The sequence below is a fragment of the Scyliorhinus canicula genome, chromosome 6 (assembly GCF_902713615.1).
Source record: "Scyliorhinus canicula chromosome 6, sScyCan1.1, whole genome shotgun sequence".
Classification (NCBI taxonomy): Eukaryota; Metazoa; Chordata; class Chondrichthyes; order Carcharhiniformes; family Scyliorhinidae; genus Scyliorhinus; species Scyliorhinus canicula.
In genome coordinates, this window is record NC_052151.1 from 110401078 (window position 1) to 110422943 (window position 21866).

General features: G+C 46.3%; 1 protein-coding gene across 1 annotated transcript in view; it reads right to left on the bottom strand.

The window, feature by feature from the left end:
* Positions 1-16900: 16900 nt before the first annotated feature.
* The window catches only part of ptchd4 (patched domain containing 4), a 109349-nt gene continuing 104383 nt past the window's right edge, over positions 16901-21866 (bottom strand). Inside the window, exon 3 of the mRNA XM_038799891.1 lies at positions 16901-19194. Coding sequence (XP_038655819.1) covers positions 17558-19194 — 1637 coding nt within the window. The 3' untranslated portion in view covers positions 16901-17557. The remainder of the gene's footprint in view (positions 19195-21866) is intronic.

Consider the following 21866-nt stretch of genomic DNA (forward strand, 5'->3'; position numbering starts at 1 on the left):
AGGTTTATGGCATGAAAACAGGCTCTTCGGCCCAACTTGTCCATGTTGCTCAGTTTTTACCACTAAGCTAGTCCCAATTGCCCATATTTGGCCCTTATCCCTCCATACTCAGCTTTCCTGTATATCTGTCTAAATGCTTTTTAATAGAGTCACAGAGTCCATGAACACATGAGATTATTTTAGCCTTCAAGCGATGTATTAAGTATCAAACAAAAATCTTTGCAATCTCATATTCTTCAACAACTTCATCACTCACACAAGGGCATTGATTGGATAAGAAGACTCACAAGCGAGCCAGTTTATTGGCCAGGTATGAACAAGCCTCCCCGGACAGGCGCCGGAATGTGGCGACTAGGGGCTTTTCACAGTAACTTCATTGAAGCCTACTCGTGACAATAAGCAATTTTCATTTTCATGACATTAAAGATGTTGTCAAAAAGTGTGATGCATGTCAAAAACATCTGCCAAGTCAGCACAAGCACCATTTCCACCATTCCCACCGTGGGCTACATGGTAGCATAGTGGTTAGCACAGTTCCTCCACAGCTCCAGGGTCCTAGGTTCGATTCCCGGCTTGGGTCACTGTCTGTGCAGTGTCTGCACGTTCTCCCCGTGTGTGCGTGGGTTTCCTCCGTGTGCTCCGGTTTCCTCCCACAGTCCAAAGATGTGCAGGTTAGGTGGATTGGACTTGCTAAATTACCCTTAGTGTCCAAAAGATTGGTTGGGGTATTGGGTTATGGGGATAGGGTGGATATGTGGGCTTGGGTAGGGTGCCCTTTCCAAGGGTCGGTGCAGACTCGATGGGCCGAATGGTCTCCTTCTGCACTATAAATTCTATCTATCTATCTATGAAGCTCTTACCAATTCTTGGTCCAAAATTGCATCCAACCTCTTTCATGTCCACTGACTTTATTGTCGTTGTTGACTCCTTTACCAACTTCCCCATTATTGGACATTTGCCCAATATGTTAAGCACAATTGTCACGCACACACTTAAGTGCTATTTTCAGTATGTTTGCTGTGCCTAGAGTAACTATTGCAGATAACTATTACATTAATGATCTGGAAGAAGGTACTGAAGGCACTGTTGCTAAGTTTGCAGATGATACAAAGATCTATAGAGGGCCAGGTAGTATTGAGGAAGCAAGGGGGCTGCAGAAGGATTTGGACAAGCTAGGAGAGTGGGCAAAGAAGTGGCAAATGAAATACAATGTGGAAAAGTGTGAGGTTATGCACTTTGGAAGGAGGAATTTAGGCATAGACTATTTTCTAAATGGGGAAATGCTTAGGAAATCACAAGTTAAATCAGAAATCTTAAGGTTAACGTGCAGGTTCAGTCGGCAGTTAGGAAGGCAAATGCAATGTTAGCATTCATGTCAAGAGGACTAGAAAACAAGACCTGGGATGTACTTCTGAGGCTATATAAGGCTCTGGTCAGACCCCATTTGGAGTATTGTGAGCAGTTTTGGACCCTGTATCTAAGGAAGGACGTGCTGACCTTGGAAAGGGTCCAGAGAAGGTTCACAAGAATGATCCCTGGAATGAATAACTTGTTGTATGAGGAACGGTTGAGGACTCTGGGTCTGTACTCATTGGACTTCAGAAGGATGAGGGGGGGATCTTATTGAAACTTACAGGATACTGCGAGGCCTGGATATGGTGGACGTGGAGAGAATGTTTCCACTTGTAGGAAAAACTAGAACCAGAGGACACATCTCAGACTAAAGGGACGATCCTTTATAACAGAGATGAGGAGGAATTTCTTCAGCCAGAGGGTGGTAAATTTGTGGAACTCATTGCCGCAGAAGGCTATGGAGGCCAAATCACTGAGTACCTTTAAGACAGAGATCGATAGGTTCTTGATTAATAAGAGCATCCGGGGTTATGGGGAGAAGGCAGGAGATTGAATGGTGGAGTAGACTCGATGGGCCGAGTAGCCTAATTCTGCTCCTATGTCTTATGGTCTTATGGTCTCTTATAACAGTCTGCAATTTATTGGTAAGTTATTTCTGGATATGTGTAAGAAGTGGAATATCAATCACATTACTTCTTCTCCATATTACCCTAGAACTAATGGACAAGCTTAACAATTGATTCACACAGTGAAATCCCTAATTCCCAAGTGCAGATATACCAAGGGTTATCTACATATTGCAATGTTACAACTGAGTGCAAAACCTTTAAGTGCAACCATTCCATCACCAGCAGGGCTCATGTTTGGCAAACGAGTGTGTACTGATTTACCTAAATGTACAATTCTACTCGCTCAGAAACTAGAGAACAATGTTTAAAACTGCAAGAGACAATGACTAATGCACGCAATAAAAATGTAGGTGCAGAATTGCCAAGTTTACAGTTGGACAACAAATTCACACCCAGGATCCCACAGAGGGTACATAGTAACCAGCTGAGATGATCAGAATTTCTTTGGAACGTTTCCGGTGGCGACAATGGAGTGAAAGGCCGCACATTCAGCAGCTCTCGCCCTTAGTGGTTTATTTTAATGGTTATTAAGCCGGAATTTTCAGGAAATTTCTCAACATAAGTTGATTGAAGGGAGAGGAAAAGGAGGCAAAGAGGAGAGCAAGTTTCAATAAAGTTAAGGCGGCCCTGTTTTCGGAAGACATTGGGCGGGATTCTCCCCTACTCAGCGGGGCGGGTGGGTCCCGGCACCGAGGAGTGGCGTGAACTACTCTGGCGTCGGGCCGCCACAAAGGAGCGGAATCCTCCGCACCTTCAGGGGCTAGGCCGGCGCCGGAGTGGCTTGCACCGTGCCGGCCGGTGGGGAAGGGGCTTGGCGTCACGTCAACTGGCGCCGAAGGGAGTCCGCCAGCCGGTGCGAGTTGGCACATGCGCGGGAGCGCCACGGTGTGCTGGCGTCATCCCAACACATGCGCAGAATGCTTTGTCTCCGCACCGGCCATGGCGGACCACTACAGCCGCCGGTGCAGAGAAATAGAGTGCCCCCATGGCACAGGCTCGCCCGCGGATCAGTGGGCCCCGATTGCAGGCCAGACCACTGTGGGGGCACCTCCTGGGGCCAGATCCTCCCGCGCCCTCCCCCCCCCCCCCCAGGACCCCGGAGAAGTACCTGTTGTAATTTACGCCAGCGGGACTGGCTGAAAACAGGTGGCCACTTGGCCCTTGGCGGGCCGGAGAATCGCCAGGGGGGGCTGCTGCTAGAGGCTGCCGACCGGCATGGCGCGATTCCCGCCCCTGCCAAATCCCCGGCGCCGGAGAATTTGGCAGCCGGCTTGGGCGGGATTCATTCCGCCTGCCGGCAATTCTCCGACCCAGTAGGGGGTCGGAGAATCCCGCCCATTAAATTTGGAGCTGTACTTCAACTCTCCGGATGAGGTGGCTACTTTTATGAAGGACAATAATCTGGCTTAAGGACTTTTAAATTCAAACTGTAGTGGACAGAGTTTGGGGGAAGGGATAAACTGGGGGCGGGGGGGGGGGGGGGGGGGGGGCGAGAGAAAAATAGTTCTGCGTGTTGTTTAAAATTTCAGTCTTTCTAATTGATGAGACCATCAATTCACGCGACACGTGGTTAGAAGCGGACAGTGGTTTTAATCGTCTTACAACAGAGCCTGCCTGCGACGAGATGAACTCTAGATGAACTGGCAGGCAGGCTCACAACAGCAACCTTTATACTTCCGGTTAGGGGAGGAGCCATGGGCGGAGCCAAGGGTGGAGCCCAGTACAAGCTCCTCATCTCCCCCTATGGGTAGAGCCGCGAACTACACATGATCTAGTACAAGGTACAGGCTCAACACATGTTGTACAATACAGTGTGGATTATTAGTGTTTATAATTCACCACATTCACCCCCTGTTTGGTTTCCCCAGCTACGTACACAGCGACCGGGGTTCGTCCTTCATGAGCGACAAGCTGCTTCAGTACCTGCTCGTACCTGCCCCAGTACCTGGGGGTGATGGCTTACAAATTGAGTCTGTCCGGTGGTCGAGTTGTCCATTGTGATTGGCGGAGCACCGGGGTTGCAGCCTCTTCTGGTGGCTGGACGATCACGGTTGGTTGGGGTACAATGGCGGACTCCGGGGGTGATTCTGTCCAAGCTTCGTACCCGTCTGGTTCGACTGGGGACTGGGGGCGCTGGAAGCTTGTGGGCGCGGATGCGCGGAACATGTGTAGCGACCTGGTAGGTGCGGGGGCGTGGGGCGCGACAAGTTGGGTGGGGTGTAGTGTGAGGGGTACCTCGGCGGTGGTAGTGGTGGGATTCGATTCTGCCGGCGCTAGGTCCCGGAGGGATACAGTGCCCTGACAGCTGTCAGGATACACTATGAAGGCATATTGGGGGTTTGAGTGTAGTAGAAGCACTTTCTCCATGAGTGGGTCAGTTTTGTGTGCCCTGACGTGCTTCCGGAGGAGTACCGGGCCCGGTGTCTTCAACCATGCTGGGAGCGAAGCCCCCGTGGTAGTGCCCCTGGAAAAAACAAAGAGCCGCTCGTGAGGGGTCTGGTTGGTGGCGGTATAGAGGAGGGACCTATTGGCGTGGAGCGCGTCGGGGAGGACTTCCTGCCAATGGGAAAAAGGGAGATTCCTGGACCGGAGGGTCAGTAGGACGGTCTTCCAGACCGTCGCATTCTCCCTCTCCACCTGCCCATTCCCCCTGGGGTTATAGCTGGTAGTCCTGCTTGAGGCGATGCCCTTGTCGAGCAGGTACTGACGCACCTCGTCGCTCATGAAGGACGAACCCCGGTCGCTGTTTACGTAGCTGGGGAAACCAAACAGGGTGAAGATACTGTGCAGGGCCCTAATGACTGTGTGGGAGGTCATATCGGGGCACGGGATAGCAAAAGGGAAGAGGGAGAACTCGTCGATGACATTCAGGAAGTACACATTCCGATTATTCGAGGGAAGTGGCCCTTTGAAATCGATGGCGAGGCGTTCAAAGGGGTGAGAAGCCTTGACCAGGTGGGCCCTGTCTGGTCTATAGAAGTGCGGTTTGCACTCGCACAGATCGGGCAATCCCTGGTGACAGCTTTTACCTCCTCAGTGGAGAAAGGTAGATTTCGGGCATTGACGTAGTGGGCGAGCCGGGTGACCCCCGGGTGGCAGAGGTCATTGTGGATGACTTTCAGGCGTGCCGTGGCACAGGGCATCTGGGGGCTCGTTGAGCTTCCTCGGTCGATACATGATTTTGTATTTGTAGGTGGAGAGTTCGATCCGCCACCTCAGGATTTTATCATTTTTAATTTTGCCTCTTTGCGAGTTGTCAAACATGAAGGCAACCGATCTTGGTCGGTAATGAGGGTAAACCTCCTACCTGCGAGGTAGTGCCTCCAGTGACGTTCAGCCTCCACAATGGCTTGTGCTTCCTTTTCGACCGAAGAGTGTCGAAGTTCTGAAGCGGAGAGGGTTCGGGAGAATAATGCGACTGGTCTCCCTGCCTGATTCAATGTGGCTGCAAGAGCGACCTCTGAGGCATCGCTCTCAACCTGAAAAGGGACGGATTCATCCACCGCCCGCATGGCCTCTTTGGCGATGTCCTCCTTGATGCAGTTGAAGGCCTGGCGATCCTCAGCCGACAGGGGGAAAAGTGTGGCCTTAAATAGTGGGCGGGCTTTGTCCGCATATTAAGGGACCCATTGGGCATAGTATGAAAAGAATCCCAGGCACCGTTTGAGGGCCCTGGGACAATGAGGGAGAGGGAATTCTAAGAGAGGGCGCATACGGTCCTGGTCGGGGCCCAGGACTCCGTTTTCCAAGACTTTCCTGGTCGTGCGGAAAACGCATTTCTCCATGTTGTAAGTGAGGTTGAGTTTCTGGGCCGTCTGGAGAAATCGATGGAGGATGGCATCGTGGTCCTGCTGGTCATAGCCACAGATGGTGACGTTGTCCAAGTACGGAAACGTGGCCCGCAGCCCATACTGGTCCACCATTCGGTCAATTTCTCGTTGGAACACCGAGACCCCGTTTGTGACGCCAAAGGGGACCGGGAGGAAATGGAAGAGGCGGCCATCTGCCTCGAACGCCATGTAGTGGCGGTCCTCCGGGCGGATTGGGAGCTGGTGGTAAGCAGACTTCAGATTCACCGTGGAGAAAATACGATACTGGGCGATCTGATTCACCATGTCTGCAATACTGGGGAGGGGGTACGCATCGAGGAGCATAAACCGATTAATGGTCTGACTATAGTCCATGACCATGTGGAATTTTTCCCCGGTCTTGACGACCACCACCTGAGCTATCCAGGAGCTGTTACTGGCCTCTATGATCCCCTCACGTAGGAGCCTCCAGACCTCGGTTCTGATAAACACCCTGTCCTGCAGGCTGTACCGCCTGCTGCGAGTGACTACGGGTTTACAGTCCGGAGTGAGATTGGCAAAGAGTGGAGGGGGGGAGATTCGCAGCGTGGCTAGGCTGCAGATGGTGAGTGGGGGTAGGGGTCCGCCGAAGCTGAGGGTGAGACTTTTGAGGTTACACTGGAAGTTGAGTCCCATTAAGAGTGGGGCGCAGAGTTCGGGCAGGCCGTATAGTTGACAATTAGAGTAGCTAGCGCCTTGGATCGTTAGGGCCGCGACGGTGCGCCCTTGGAGGTGAACAGAGTGGGAGCCCGAGGCGAGGGAGATAGTTTGCCGTGCAGGAAAAACAGGGAGCGAACAGCGTCTTACCAGATCTGGGTGTACGAAGATCTCGGTGCTCCTGGAGTCGAAGAGGCACGGTGTCCTGTACCCGTTGATTTTAACGGTCATCATGGAGTTGCGGAGGTGTTTCGGACGCGACTGGTCCAACGTGATCGCGCTGAGTTGTGGGTAGTCGGCGGCTTGATCAGCTGTGCTGCCCCGTGATGAATGCCCACTGAGATCGCAGTCTTCGATCTGGGTTGCTGAGTTTGGAGAGGATAGAGCCCAAAATGACCGCCCACGTGGATCACATGTGGTGGGCGGCGAGGAAGATGGCGTCCAAGATGGCGGCCCCCATGAGTCGCACGTGGCCGGCCGCGTGGTGGGCGTTTGTCAAGATGGCAGCCCCCATGGGTCGCACGTGGTGGGTGGGAGCGGAGTCGGAGTGCAGGCCGTGGCGTTACGGGGCCTGCGGGCCTGCGGATTCAGGGAGCGAGTGCTCTGGGCTGCGGGAGGGTTTGAGGCTGGAGCTTTCTTCGCCAGACATATTCTGGCATAGTGTCCTTTGCGACCGCAGCTGCTGCAGGTCGCGTTGCGGGCCGGGCAGTCCTGCCGCGGGTGCTGGGGCTGGCCACAAAAGCGGCAGGCTGGAGTAGCAATAGTGGCTGGGTGGCCGAACGGCGCAGGCCTGGGGTAGTCGCTAGTTGGGGGCCCATGATGGGGTCACGGAGTCCGCGGGGAACGAGGTGAGGCTGCGGAACGAGACCTCCATAGTAGTGGCAAGTTCTACAGTGTCTTCTAAGTTTTGGGCTCCCTTCTGAAGCAACCGCTGCCGCACGTAATTGGATCTGAGGCCTGCAACAAATACATCGCGGCAGCGAGTTCCCTATGTTCTGCAGCATTTACAGCTTGGTAATTACAGTCCCGGGATAAGGTTTATAAATCTCTTAGGAATTCTTCTAGTGATTCTGTGGGGCGTTGGCGGCTAGTAGTAAAAACGTGGCGCGCGTAGACCTCATTGACAGGCCTCACGTACATTCTGTTGAGTAGGGCCAGGGCCTCTGTATATGAGCCGGTACAATTAAGTTGAGTAGATATACGATGGCTCACCCTTGCGTGCAGTAGGCTGAGTTTCTGCTCCTCCGTAGTTTCTGTAGTGCTTGCTTCAGCATGGTAGGCCTTAAAACATCGGAGCCAGTGTGAAAAGATTTATTTCGCCTCTGCATCCTGTGGGTTGAGTTCCAGTCAATCAGGTTTGAGGGCTGATTCCATGGTCATTCCTTACTGTTTCTTATGACGATTAAATTGATGAGACCATCAATTCACGCGACACATGGTTAGAAGTGAACAGTGGTTTTAATCGTCTTACAACAGAGCCTGCCTGTGACGAGATGAATTCTAGATGAACTGGCAGGCAGGCTCACAACAGCAACCTTTATACTTCCGGTTAGGGGGAGGAGCCATGGGCAGAGCCATGGGTGGAGCCAAGGGTGGAGCCCAGTACAAGTTCCTCATCTCCCCCTATGGGTAGAGCCGCGCAACTACACATGATCTGATACAAGGTACAGGCTCAACACATGTTGTACAATACAGTGTGGATTATTAGTGTTTATAATTCACCACACTAATTCCGTCAGTTAAGTCGTGATGTTTGGGTAGAAAAGGTTTTTTTTTCCTTGTGTAATTTGATTTTGATTTATTGCTTTATGTGCTGGGTTACAAAAGAAAAAACTTTTAAGTTGTGACGGGGGGTTTTTCTTTTCTGTAAGAAAGATGGTTGATTCTTCCACGCATAATTTTGCTTAAGCTGCTTGAAGCTTCTTCTATTGTGTTTGATTCTGTTTGAAGGTGATGGGACTGATTAGTATCGGTTAAAGGGGGAGGGCATGTTGCTTGTGTGTTGGGGGATGGTGTGTTTGCTTTTGGGGATTGTTGTTCCAGTGTTGAGTGCTTGTACTATGTTTAGGGAGGGATAGAACCTGGCAGATGGCAGGTTTTTTGACGCCAGAGTGTGGGAGCTGATGGGCTAGCTGGACATCTAGTTCGCGGGAGCAAAGTGGATGGAGAGCTGAGGAAAGATGAAGTGTGTGTGGGGTGGGTGGGGGGGGGGGGGTGGCGGCAGAGGCGGGTACTGCTGACAGGTAAGGGACAGCTAGGAGAATGGAGATGGAGATTAGATGGTGGTCGCCACGGGGGTGCGGAACATGGGCTAGGAGCTGGCCTAGGAAAGGTCAAGGGTGATGGGGGGGGGGGGGGTTACGTGGAATGTTCTCAAACTGAACGGGCCGGTTAAGAGAGCCCGTGTGTTCTCACACTTGAGGCAGTTAAAGTAGACGTGGCCATACTATAGGAGACACACCTGAAGCTGGGAGACCAAATTAGATTAAAGAAGGGATGGGTCAGGCAAGTGTTTCATTCAAGTCTGGACTTTAAAACAAGGGGGGTGGCTATCCCAGTTAACAAAAGGGTAACATTCGAGGTGGGGAAGATAGAGGTAGACCCGGGAGGCAGATTTATTATGGTTAGCGGGAAGCTAGAGGGAATGGCAGTGGTGCTGGTGAATATATATGCTCCAAACTGGGATGATGTTGCGTTTGTCAGGAAGGTGCTGGGGAAGATCCCAGACCTTGACTTGCACCGGCTGATCATGGGGGGGTGACTTTAATACGGTCCTGGACCCGAGGTTGGACCGGTCGAGTGCTAGGTCGGGGAAGCTATCAGCAATGGCAAAGGAACTGCTGAGCTTTATGGAGCGCATGGGAGGGATAGATCCATGGAGATTTGAGAGGCCAAGGAGCAGGGAATATTCATTCTACTCCCATGTACATAAGGCGTACTCCAGGATAGATTTCTTTGTGTTAGATAAAACACTGTTAGTAGGGGTTGAGGACACTGAGTACTCAGCAATTGTGATTTCAGATCACCCACCACACTGGATAGACCTACGGGCAGGCACGGGAATGTCCCAGTGCCCACACTGGAGACTAGATACAGGGCTGTTAGCGGATGAGGAGATCTATGAGCGAGTGAGAAAGGCCATTCGGGGGTACATAAAGATCAATGACATGGGAGAGATTGCGGCTGGGGTGGTCTGGGAGGCACTGAAAGCAGTTATTAGAGGGGAATATATTTCGATTCGAGCCCACAGGGATAAACTGAGTGGTCGGAGCTGGACAGGTTGGTAGGAGAAACCTTACAGGTGGACAGGAGATATTCGGAGTCTCCAAATTTCTCTCATCCTGAAATGAGACAAGGATCCGGAGAACTGTGGATCGTACAGTCCGAGTTTTCCTCTTGAATGGAGATGCCAAATTATTGGCAAAGATCCTGGCCACCGAATAGAGGATTGTGTCCCGGAGATAATTGGAGAGGATCAGACGGGATTTGTAAAGGGCAGGCACCTGACATCCAACATTAGACGGCTTCTGAATGTAATTATGATGCCAGCGGGGGGGGGGGGGGGGGGGGGGGGGGGGGGGGATGACCTGACTCATGGAGGTATTAGGAGAATTTGGGTGATTTTCAGGCTATAAGTTAAATATGGGAAAGAGCGAGATGTTCGTGATCCAGGCACGGGGCAGGAAAGAAGACGGAAGGAGCTACCTTTTAAAGTGATTTGGGCAGTTACATTTGGGCAAAGCAGTGGATCAAATGAGAAGGGCTTTCCGTAGAAGGGACATGCTCCCACTGACGCTGGTGGGAGGGTTCAGATGGTGAAGGTGATGGTCCTGCGAGACTGCTTTTCATTCTTCAGTGTTTCCCGATTTTTGTCCCAAAGGCTTTTTTCAGAAGTATTAATGTGGCGATATTGAGGTTTATATGGGTGGGTAAAACCCCGAGTGTAAAGAGTGTACTCCTGGAATGGACCCGCGGAGAAGGGGGCTTGGCTCTCCCGCGCTTTATTAATTATTACTGGGCTGCCAATATACCGACGGTCAGGATGTGAGTAGTGGGGGAGGGGGCGGTCTGGGAGCGGATGGAGGCAGCATCCTGCAAAGGTACGAGTTTGGAGGCTTTACTAACGGCGCCCCTGCCGTTCCCGCCGGCTTGGTACTCTACAAGTCCGGTGGTGGTGGCAGCCCTTAGGGTGTGGAGGCAATGGAGGCAGCATATGAGACTGTAGGGGGCATCAGTGTGGTCACCGATCTGTGACAATCACCGGTTTGTCCCGGAGGGGCTGAATGGGGGCTTTCGGGTATGTCAGCGGGCAGGCATTGAGAGGTTTGGGGATCTATTCATCCAGGAGGGCTTTCCGACCTTGGAGACATTAGAGGAGGAGTTTGATTTGCCAGGTGGGAACGGGTTTTTGTACCTTGAAGTGCGGGACTTTCTATGGAGGCAGGTCCCAAGCTTTCCTCACCTCCCCCGGAGGGGACTACATGATAAAGCACTGTCAAAAACAGGGGTTGGAGGTGGGAAGGTTTTGGGATATACAGGGCATTGTTAGAGTGGGAAGGGGCCCCTATCAGAGAGGTGAAGAGAACATAGAACATACAGTGCAGGAGGCCCACGTGGTTGTTTTAGAAATGTCAACATGTTAAATTGTGAACATTACAAATGCTTCAATAAAATATTCTCTAAAAAAAAAAGAATTTCTTTGGAACCAAGGCCCTATGAAGTAATTCCGCACAAAGATGCAAAGCGCAACTGAGGACAAACCATTACTGCTCCATATCCACCTTACAGTCCTGTTGTATCGAGGATCAGATCCCAAATGCAACCAGTAACAGCATCCCAGAATGACAATCCCACAGATCACTATGTGCAATTAAAGAAACCTCCAGACAAGGTTACCATTCCAACACTTAAGTGTACCAGCAGATTACATTTCCATTTTAGAGACTGAGAGATTGATCATTTCTATACACTTATGTAATAGTAGTTAAACATGAACATATATTGTAAATAGTTATACTAACTCTTAATAAATTTGTCAAACACAATTTTCCTTTCTTAAATCCATGTTGACTCTGCCTAATCATATTATGATTTTCTAAGCGCGCTGATACCGTGTTTCTAATCATACATTCAAAATCCTGGAACTCGCTCTCTAATATCACAGTACCTGCACCAAATGGATTGCAGTGACTCAAGAAGGCAGCTCACCATCATCTTCTCAAGGGCAATTAGGGATGGGCAACAAAATGCTGGCCTAGCCAGTGAAGCCCACATCTTGTAAAAATGAATTTTTTAAAAGTTCCCTAATACTAATGTCAGGCTAATTTCTCTGAAGTTTCCCATTTTGTCTCCCTCCTTTTCTTGGATAGTTTGGTTGTGTTTGATACCTCTCAATCCATGGGATCCATTCTAAAACCTAGGGAATCTGTCAGATAAAAAGTAGTGCATTCACTACCTCTGCAGCCACTTAGATTCAAACTCTAACATAAAGGCCACCAGGTGCAGACTTTGTTGACTTTTAATCCCATTAATCTCTCCAGTACTATTTCTTTAATAATTCTGACGTTTGTTAAATTATTGATTCTCACTGAACTCTTGGACTCAACTACTTCTGAAATGTGCTTTGTGTGTTCTGCCACGGAGACAGATGCAAAATATTTGTTTAATGTCTCTGCCATTGTCTTGTTCTCAACCGTAATTTCTTTAGTCTCTGTCTCTGAGTGGCCCACATTTACCTTTGGCTCATCGTTTCCTTTTTGCATAAAGCTTTTTGCATACCTGTAAAATCTGTTTTGTGTCTCATGGCAATTTACACACATTTAATTTCCTCACTATCAATTTCTTTTTTTGCGCAATTCTAAAAATCTCCCAATCCTTAGGCGAGCAATTCCTTTCGGCAACATTTTAAGGCTCTTTTTTTAATTTTAACTTTTCTTGTGTTATTCAATTAAAAATTGGGCCACTTTCTCCAATGGATTTTATTTCTTAAGGGAATGTATATTCATTGTAAATTATGAAATATTTATGTAAATATTTGCCATTGCTTAACTACCATCATATCTTTGAACCAAGTGTCCCAATATAACAACCAACTTGTTCCTCATAACCAATGGCGGGATTCTCCGGTCGCTGATGCCGGCGATCGGCTGGAAAATTAACATTTGCGACGAAATCGAGACCGGTGGAGCTTTCGAGATGAGTACTCAAGGAGTACGCTACACGTAGTATCGGCAGCCTCAGGATGTTACCTGAGGCCCTCCCCCCGATGCTCCATCCCCAGCCGGTTAAGTTCCTGACAGCTTGGGTCTCTCATACTGTTACTTGTCGGGAACTCGGCGTGACGGCTGCGGACTCAGTTCAGCGCCTCCACAGTCAGGGGAGAGCCGAACTGCAGGCAGGGGGGTGGCAGGACTTTGGCAGTGGCTGGGGGCACTGTTGGGGGATGGTCCGGGGTCGCAAGCCAGAAAAAGGGGGGTGGCACTATTTGGCAGGCAGGATCTGTGCACGGCCGGTGCCATGTCGCATGGCGCGGCCGCTGCAGGCTGCCGTGCGCACGTGCAGCCTCGGACAGGCAATTCTACAGTCATATCGGCAGCTAGAGCCGGGTGCTCTATGCTGCCTGCCTACTAGCCCCCCCCCAAATGGAGGATCGGTGGCCGTTTTGCACCAAAGTTTCGTTTGTAAAAGGTTACCGTTCCCATGCCGGCGTCAAGCTGTGGCCTGAGAATCAGAGAATCCAGCCCTTTTCATTTGCTTTGTTCAGATTTAAGGCTCTAAATTAATTCTTAACTATATAATTCTCAAATCCTGCAATGAAATTCTCGAATTGGGCACCAAGATCGCTCTTCCCTAGAGTTTCCTTTATTAGGAGGTTACTAATTAACATATCTCATTTCACATTGCTGGATCTAAAATAATCTGTTCCTTATTTGTTTCATGTGTTTTCCTGTATGTTCGTCTCTTCTGCATTATAAAAAATTATATCCTTGTGCACATGTGCTCTGCTAATCAACAAAATTAAATTTGTCACCACAAGACTGAAGAGAGAAGTTAGAAGAATTGTCTTTACACTGAGATCTATTAGTGTTCAACATGTGGTTGAGGGAGTGACCATTACCTCTATTTAAAAGAAAAGTAAATCAACATTTGAAATAGAGAAGGATATAGTGGTAAATGTTCCTATGTTTCTATATAAAGGGACAGCAAGATTTAATAAACAGTTGGTACAAACATGATGGACTCAAAAGCCTATGGATGTCTATAATTCTATAAAATATGTTAAATCAATGAGTATAGGTGATCTTTATGATTGGAGAATATGAAGCCAGAAGATCACTCATGAGTGAATACGATGTTGAAGGGATTCACAGCCTAGTTGACATAAGCAAATACTGGGGAATGGTACAAATTCAATGGCAAAGGCATGACGTTTATGATGAAATCTAAGATGATGGCTTTGGTTTCCAAAGGTTTAGCTGGTGAAAATTGCAGCTTATCTAGCAATGGCTGTCCATCAAGCAGTTTGACATCACACTGGCTGTGAAAAAGTTGAGATGGCTGATGGAGAAATGGAACTGGATATCGTGTGGAACCTGATCTTGTGTCACTGGATGCTGTTGCCCTGTGCAGAAAATACATGCTGAAGCGGAAGGTACCAAAGATAAATCCTTGGGAGTCTCTGGAGGTAACAGTGCAAGAGTTTGAAGTGATGCCTTTGCTGTGGTTAGTTAGGAGTGGACAAAAATAGCACAGTCCTATCAAGTTTCGAAACAGACGCAAGGCCTGGAGAATAATGGCTTTGTTGACTATATCAAAAGCTGCAGAGAGATAAAAAGGAATGATGAGGGATAATGAACTCTGGTCACAATTAAGAATATCCTTTGTACCTTTGATTAAGGCTGTTGTAATATTATGGGATGGGTGAAAATTTCATTGGGTATATTAAAACAAGAAATCTCAGGAGGAATATGCATGGATAGGCAGTGAAGCAGTTGACGCTCTTTCATTAAATGCTTTCAAGATAAAGATAGATAGTTTTTTGAGGAATTAAGGGTTATGGTGTTCCGGCGGGAAAGTGGAGCAGAGTCCATAAAAGATTAGCCATGATCTCATTGAATGGGGGAGCAGTCTCGAAGGGCCAGATGGCCTACTCCTGCTCCTAGTTCTTATGTTCTTATGATCTGAGGCAACAATTTGTTCATAATTATTAGGGAGCAAAATTTCACAATCAGGCTTAATTCTTTTTAAGGAACTGACCAAATTAGCAATAAAAATGCATAGTTTATAGCCAAAATAAAATAAAATAGGTGTCTTGGACTAATCTGGGCTGGGATTTTCAATCATCCATAGAAATGAGGTTGATTGTGGGCACATTTTGAAAATGGCACTCCTAGATGGCGTGTCAGTGCCCAAGGCCACAGGAATCACTGGTGTTTTCAAAGTAAGGGTGGGCAGAGAAGGGGAGGGGGAAGCTAAGAACCCACTCACTTCCAATAAATGGCCCGTTAAGCTCCATGAGGGACTTGTTAATGAGGTTAGGAGGAAAAGAAGGCGATTTTCAATTTGTGAAGGCATAATTTCTTGTCAATGTAAGTACTAGATGGTGCACTACCCACACGTGCGCAAACGTAGTATAATTGCCCGAACCACACGTGTTGGCACAACATACTCACGCTTGTAAATCACTTAGCTCAAGCAGACTGGTGCATGTTAATGCATAGCTGTCATGCTCAATTTGGGGAACAATCAAATATTTTTTGGTGAAGCAATATTTTTACAACTAGGGTTGTTTTTCTATGATATCAGATGCAGGTGAGGCTCCTGGCCCTCTAATGTCCTGCATTCTCTCTTCTGCAATTCAGTGGCAGACTCTGTGCAGGGTTGCTGTCTGCCTTAGGTGATCGGGAACAGCAGACGTCACCCACCTGCAGTCAAAACTTGACACCATGAATTGAACTGGGCACCAAGCTTGCTATCAACCCAATTAGGGCATCGATATTTGAAGATTGCATTGTGTGAGTTCTGCAGACAGATTCAGCACAGTGTGGGGACACTGAAATTATGTGGATGCTGGATTCCCGATCCCAGATCAAAAATGAAGTCACTGTTGTCAACCTGGTAAAAATCATATTGCGATTATTATTTTCTATAATGCACTTTTCAAAAAAATGTAACTGAAAGATTCAGCAGAAACATAAGCAGCAATTGGGCACAATGTGACCTAAGAAATTAATTTCTAGTGAAGCACATATCCCCCTGCCTCACGTGGATTAAATAATGAATGATCAAAGGCCCAATAATCATTATCGATAAGCAATAAATTAGTTATATTTTGCTAAGTGCATTATAAGCAGTTTGTACTGCTATCTAAGAGAAACTTCACCATATCAGAGAGGTGGATAAGAAGATTATCACTATGTTATCCACTATGGTAATAATGTTATCAGTTATGAGATGACTGTTAGTCATTCACTTGCATTTCTTAAAGCACTTGTTGAAAACAAATCATATATTCTAGAAATACACAATAGGAGAGAAGATGTAGAGATTCAATAACACCTAGGCGTGGATCCTTCGTCCAAAAAGGGAATCTGAAGTTAACATTTCTGGCATGGACTCTTTGCTAAAAACAAAGACAGAATGAATGAAACCTTTGATGAAGGTTCCTAGAACATTATCCTATTTTCTAGGAATACAGTAGCACAGTGGTTATGTTACTGGCCTCCTAGTCCAGAACTCTGACCTAATCGTCCACAGACGTAAGTTCAAATCCCATGTTAGCAACTGGAGAATTTAAATTCAGTTTATTAAATAAAACCGGGACTTTAACAAAAAATCTAGTAATGGTGATGATGAAATAAGTGGAACCCCATTTGTTTCGTTAATGTCTTTCAGGAAAGAAATCTGTTGTCCTTACCACATGAGAGCAACGTGGTTGATTTTTAATTGCCCTCTGAACTGACCTGGCAACTTCTCAGTTGCACATGGATGGGCAATAAGTGACAATGACACCTACATCCTGTCAATTAATTTTTAAAAATTCCACCACATATGGTGTATGACCTGATGAATATTATCACCATTTTTTGCTTTTATTTCAAATTTCCAACATCTGCAGCTTCTTACTTTTAGCTCTTTGTTAATATTTCTTCAATATTTGGAATATACCTGCATAGCATTTGAAATAGTAATTTCTGATGTGATTTCAACAGGAAAATAAGATTTTCATCTAATTTTTCGAAATTCATTAAAGAATAAACAAACCATACTATAAAAGATGTTTGCAAGATGTATGCATTTGACACAATTTATAATGCAATTTCTGCAAAATAATGGGTACATAATTAGAAATCTATGGTTTCAGTTTTTAAAAATCTATATTAAAATATTGGCTGACTTCCTCTCACACAGGCTCTTGCGTATCAAGTACACAAAATTCTTAACTGCCTTTTGGCTTTGTTACAACAGAAGAGAGTGCTCTTCTTTTTTCTGTCAACTGCAACCCTCCAAAACTACTATTTAATGTTAATTTTACAGAAGACCAAGCCAGCCTTCTTGATACCTTTATGGGAAAAAATGTCTGTGCATAAGGCTTTGTATTGTGAATGTTTTCTGATAACTAGCTTTTTGCCATTAACAATTCTTTGTGATGGTCCATTTGTTCATGCAAAGATATACCCTTTCCTATCCAACTCTTCCAAATTTGTCCATCATTTCTGCAATTCAGGTCAAAGGAGAAAACTACCAAAGAAGATGGTGAGAAATAGTACATGGTAATTTGTTTCTTAAACCTTCAAGTCACGATTGACAATTTACTAATTAATTTCAATATTTTACTTCCATTGCCCCCTGAGTGTCAGGTGGAATGGGTTTGTTCTTTTGAAATCTTTATCTTAATTGCCCGCTTAATGACAGAACATTTCAAATCACCCATGCTTCCTTAGTTCTGCCCTTCTGGCCAGCACAAGCTGTCAGGATTGAATAAGCTCAGACCTTACCAGGGAGTCAAACCACCCGTTTTTGTAGGTCTGTTCTGGTGCAGATTTTTCCAGTGATATTTTGTTCAGGTGTTCAAACTGTGGTGACGTGATCGACCATTCCTGAATTATCTCGTATCTCCACACATTCAATTTCCTCTTTCCTTTCCACACGCTTCTTTTTCTTGTGCCTTTTCTTGGATGGAGGAAAAAATGTTAGAAAGACAGGTAATATAACAAAACAATGTAGCAGCGTACAGGTGGCTGTGAGAAGTAAGCACTTAAACAGTGTGAAGGTCAAATTTGAAGGCACAAAAACCATGGGCATCAACCCTAAAAGAAAACAAATATTATTCTGCAAGATGGCTCCTCCATTCCATTCTAAAGAGTTTTTGATACAATCGGTCCTGGTGCGCTCTTTTTCTAATACAAATGTAAAAAGCAGAGGTGCACAGTGGTCTATGGCATAGTTCAAAGAGTAGATAAGGCACAAGATTGAGATGCTGTCCATATCTACTTTCCATAGTGTCATCAATCCAACCACACCAAACTCCATTGATGTTACGCTTAGTATCACCCAAACATTACCCAATGCATTGATAACCAAAAAAACAGTCAACAGTAGAATGATCAAGACGCTAACACTGGAGTTCAGGATTGGCGAAGTTATGGAGGAGCTATATCGATCCATGAAAACAAAGGTTGGATTGAACACTATATATTTTATCCTCGAAATGAGGGAGTGTTTTCGTAATGTTTCCAGTAAATCAATCATTTCTTCATGTATGTTTTCTGCAGTTCTAGCCACCATGTACAGCCGGGAGGCTATGATGTCTACTTCCTTTGATGTCTTTGAAAAAATGATATCGTCCATGTAATTTTGAAATTCAGGTTGTTTTAGAAACGAATTAGCCAGAATGTTGATAAAATCACTTTTACTTAGTACTGTAGCATTCAGTTTTTTCAAATAGTGTAAATAATGCTCAATCCATGAGATTCTGATGAAACCCCTGCTGATTACTCGCAAGTCTTCCTGTATTGTTAGATTCCAGTATTCTATTGGCTCATATATATAAAAACCTATGACCGGGCTGTAGTTGCTGAAGTATTTTTGCTGGGTTATTGTAAAGGAAACACTTTGTGAGTCACTTGCAAGCAAATTAATGAGATTTGATCCATTCCTGATTTGTAAACATCCCATAAAGGAAAATGAAACATAAATCAGGTACAGTAACACAACAAAAGGCTTGACATAAGTATTAATGATCCATTCAGTGTAGTGCTCCCTCAGAAAACGCTGAAGGAAATGTTTTTGATATGGATCACATTCATGAGAGCCAGACTGCTGAAATCCATCATTCATCATAGTTTTAAACCAGACTGGCCTGGAAGCTAGGTATTCAGGTGAAGGAATTCGACAGCAAAAAATACTGTGGTAGCGATTTTGTTCCAGTTGCCCGGCAAAGACCAAGCACGAGCCATAAAAGGAAACAACATAGAAGTAGTTTACTAGAACAGTGACGCACATGTTCTGACAGAAGATTTTAACAGATTCAACGTTTGTGAATGGGCTTGCACCCATACCGAAGGTAATGATATAGAGAGAGCTTGTCATTGTGTAGGTCACCATTACATCAGAATATGCAGCTGCTATTCTTTCCTTAAATGGCTGATCTTCTTTTGTTCTCCGCCATCCAGCTAGTAGCTCAAATACTCCTTTAGTTCCATGACCTTACAGAAAGGAGAATAAGTAAACTGTTAGGATGTGAAAATTCAGTGTGTGCAAGCATTTCTAGTGATGTCATGAACATAGGAGCCACGTGGTTAACTTAATGTTTCATGCCAGTATGCACCTTATCAAGACTTGGCCAGGGGTAACTAAATACCACACAAAAAAAATCTCATCCTCCCATATCATTTTAGGATAATTGGCGGGTTTTACTACATGGGAACAGAGTCCCACAGCGAGCACTTTTAGCCACATGTTTCCCGGTGCTCACAGCACCGAGAGATACAAGGCTATAACACGCAACTTGTGTTTGACAAGGGACTTCAATGGGACCAGATAATAATAATATGACAATAATAATAATCTTTATTGTCACAAGTAGGCTTACACTAACACTGCAATGAAGTTACCGTGAAAAGACCCTAGTCGTCACACTCCGGCACCTGTTCAGGTACACAGGGAGAATTCAGAATGTCCAAATTACTTAACAACACGTCTTTCGGGACTTGTTGGAGGAAACCCACACAGACATGGGGAGAACGTACAGACTCTGCACAGACAGTGACCGAAGCCGGGAATTGAACCTTGGACCCTGGGGCTGTGAAGCAACAGTGCTTACTACTGTGCTACTGAGGCCTAACATGGCCCCGTTTTGTACACTGAGGAACTCCGCTCAATCTTTGAGGTCCCCAAAGCTGCCCCCGACACCCAAATCCCAATGCACAATGGGAGGGTTCCCAACCCCCAAACACCCACCCAGGACAACCTGGCCCAATCACATTTGCGCACAAAATGCCAGCTTTGCACCTTGGCAGTGCCAACTGGAAGTGCTACATGGGCATCTCAAGGCTGGTACTTCCAGGGTGTCAGGCTGGCACTGACCGGGTGCCAGGGTGCCCCCCTGCCCAAAGGGAATGGAGCTGGGGGCTTCCGATCTCCTGGGAAGCCCCTGCAAGTGTCATTCAGTCTGGCCCTTGTTTGAAGAGACCAGTACTGAACGGCACCTGCCCAAGGTCTCTGAGGTGAGGGAAATTGATCTCACTGTCGGTAACTTGGGAATCGGCGCATTAAAGTGAGACTAGTAGATTTGCTAAAAAAATCCCACAATGGGTGGGATTTACATCGCAAGGTCTCGTGAGATCGTGTTAGATCTTGTGAGGCGTTGCGAGCCAGGTAGGTCCTGGGAATGGGGTCTCCCGGTTTCTATCAGCCATGCTGTGCTGCAGCAAGCTGCTTTTAAGGCACAACGTGGCCATTAAATCACACCCATATGTGTACAAAAGTGAATTGTTTATTTTGTGGTACCATGTAAGATATGGTGGGAAACACTTTTGATATCATCTGAATCAATAGAATATCCAGATTTGCCTCCAGCAAAATAGGAATAAAGCTTAAAGACAGCTGTCTCAGCCCAGGATTTTGTGAAGGAAAGCTGCTCATATCCATGGGTAGTAGTTACCTTCATCTCTCCAATATTATGGGGAAGATTTTATGAACTTGAGCTTCCAATGCAGACTACACAAATCTGAAGTGCATTGTGGAAATTTGGGAAGATACATTCATTCTACAGGCTGGGGTGCCCTGTGAGGACCACTGATGTCCTCACCAAAACTCCTGATTTGCAATCCAATATGATTCATAATGTTTATGTGACAAACCCTCTCTATCTGTAATATATTAAGAATGGTGAGGGATGAGAGAATCCCCAATGTATTCTGCCTTTAGATAATGCTGTAACTCTATGATATGACAGGTCACCACCAAACAATAGTCCATCAAGTGAATTGTCAAACTCAACAGAGAAAGTGAAAGGATTTACAGTCAGGAAATGTCAGCAGAGCCTGTTTTTTACGAGAAAAGAAAGAAACAGATTCCAGTCTTTGAAATTAATAGAGGAAACATTTATTTACCACCCCTCTACTGTGCAAAGAAAAATATCCTAAGTCCCCAGCTGAGAAAGCTTTTTGGTTTCATTTCCCTGTCACTGAGCATTTTCTAGGCCTCAGCTTCCCCCATGCTCCACCCTCCCACCCCTGAAAGTGTGTTCCCTGTTAAACAAATTTCTGACCATGTGGGAGTACCACTGTTGTGTTATATTGTATATACTGGTATTACAGTAAGGCTCCTGTACTACAGGTATGGGGGTAGATCCCTGCCTGCTGGCTCCGCCCATTAGGTGGAGTACAAATGTGTGTGCTCTCCGAACAGCAGCCATTTTGCCAACTGCTGTAGGAGGCCATACATCTCTGTGTAATAAAGCCTCGATTACATTCTACTCTCGTCTCGTCATAATTGACAGTGCATCAGACCACCAACTCACCCCATTGAGTGACCATCTGTCCCATGCTGGGCAAGTTAAAGACCACTGAAGAAATGGCCAAAAGACATTTTAAAAGTTATATTCCTACTTCATTAATCATTCCTTCCTTTTCCCACCTGTCATCTCCCTGTTCCCTCATCATATGTTTAATGTTTTCCATTTCCTTCCTCCTGCCTTTTTCTCCTTCTCATCCACCTCCCCCTACATTGGTTCCTGCTTCAGATTATTTGGACTGGGAGTACGCCCACAAAGATTTAAGGCAGAAGTGGATAAGATAGACGAGGCAATAAGACTAATGGCAAGGCATAATTTTATCTTAGATCACAGAATCTACAGTGTAGAAAGAGGCTAATT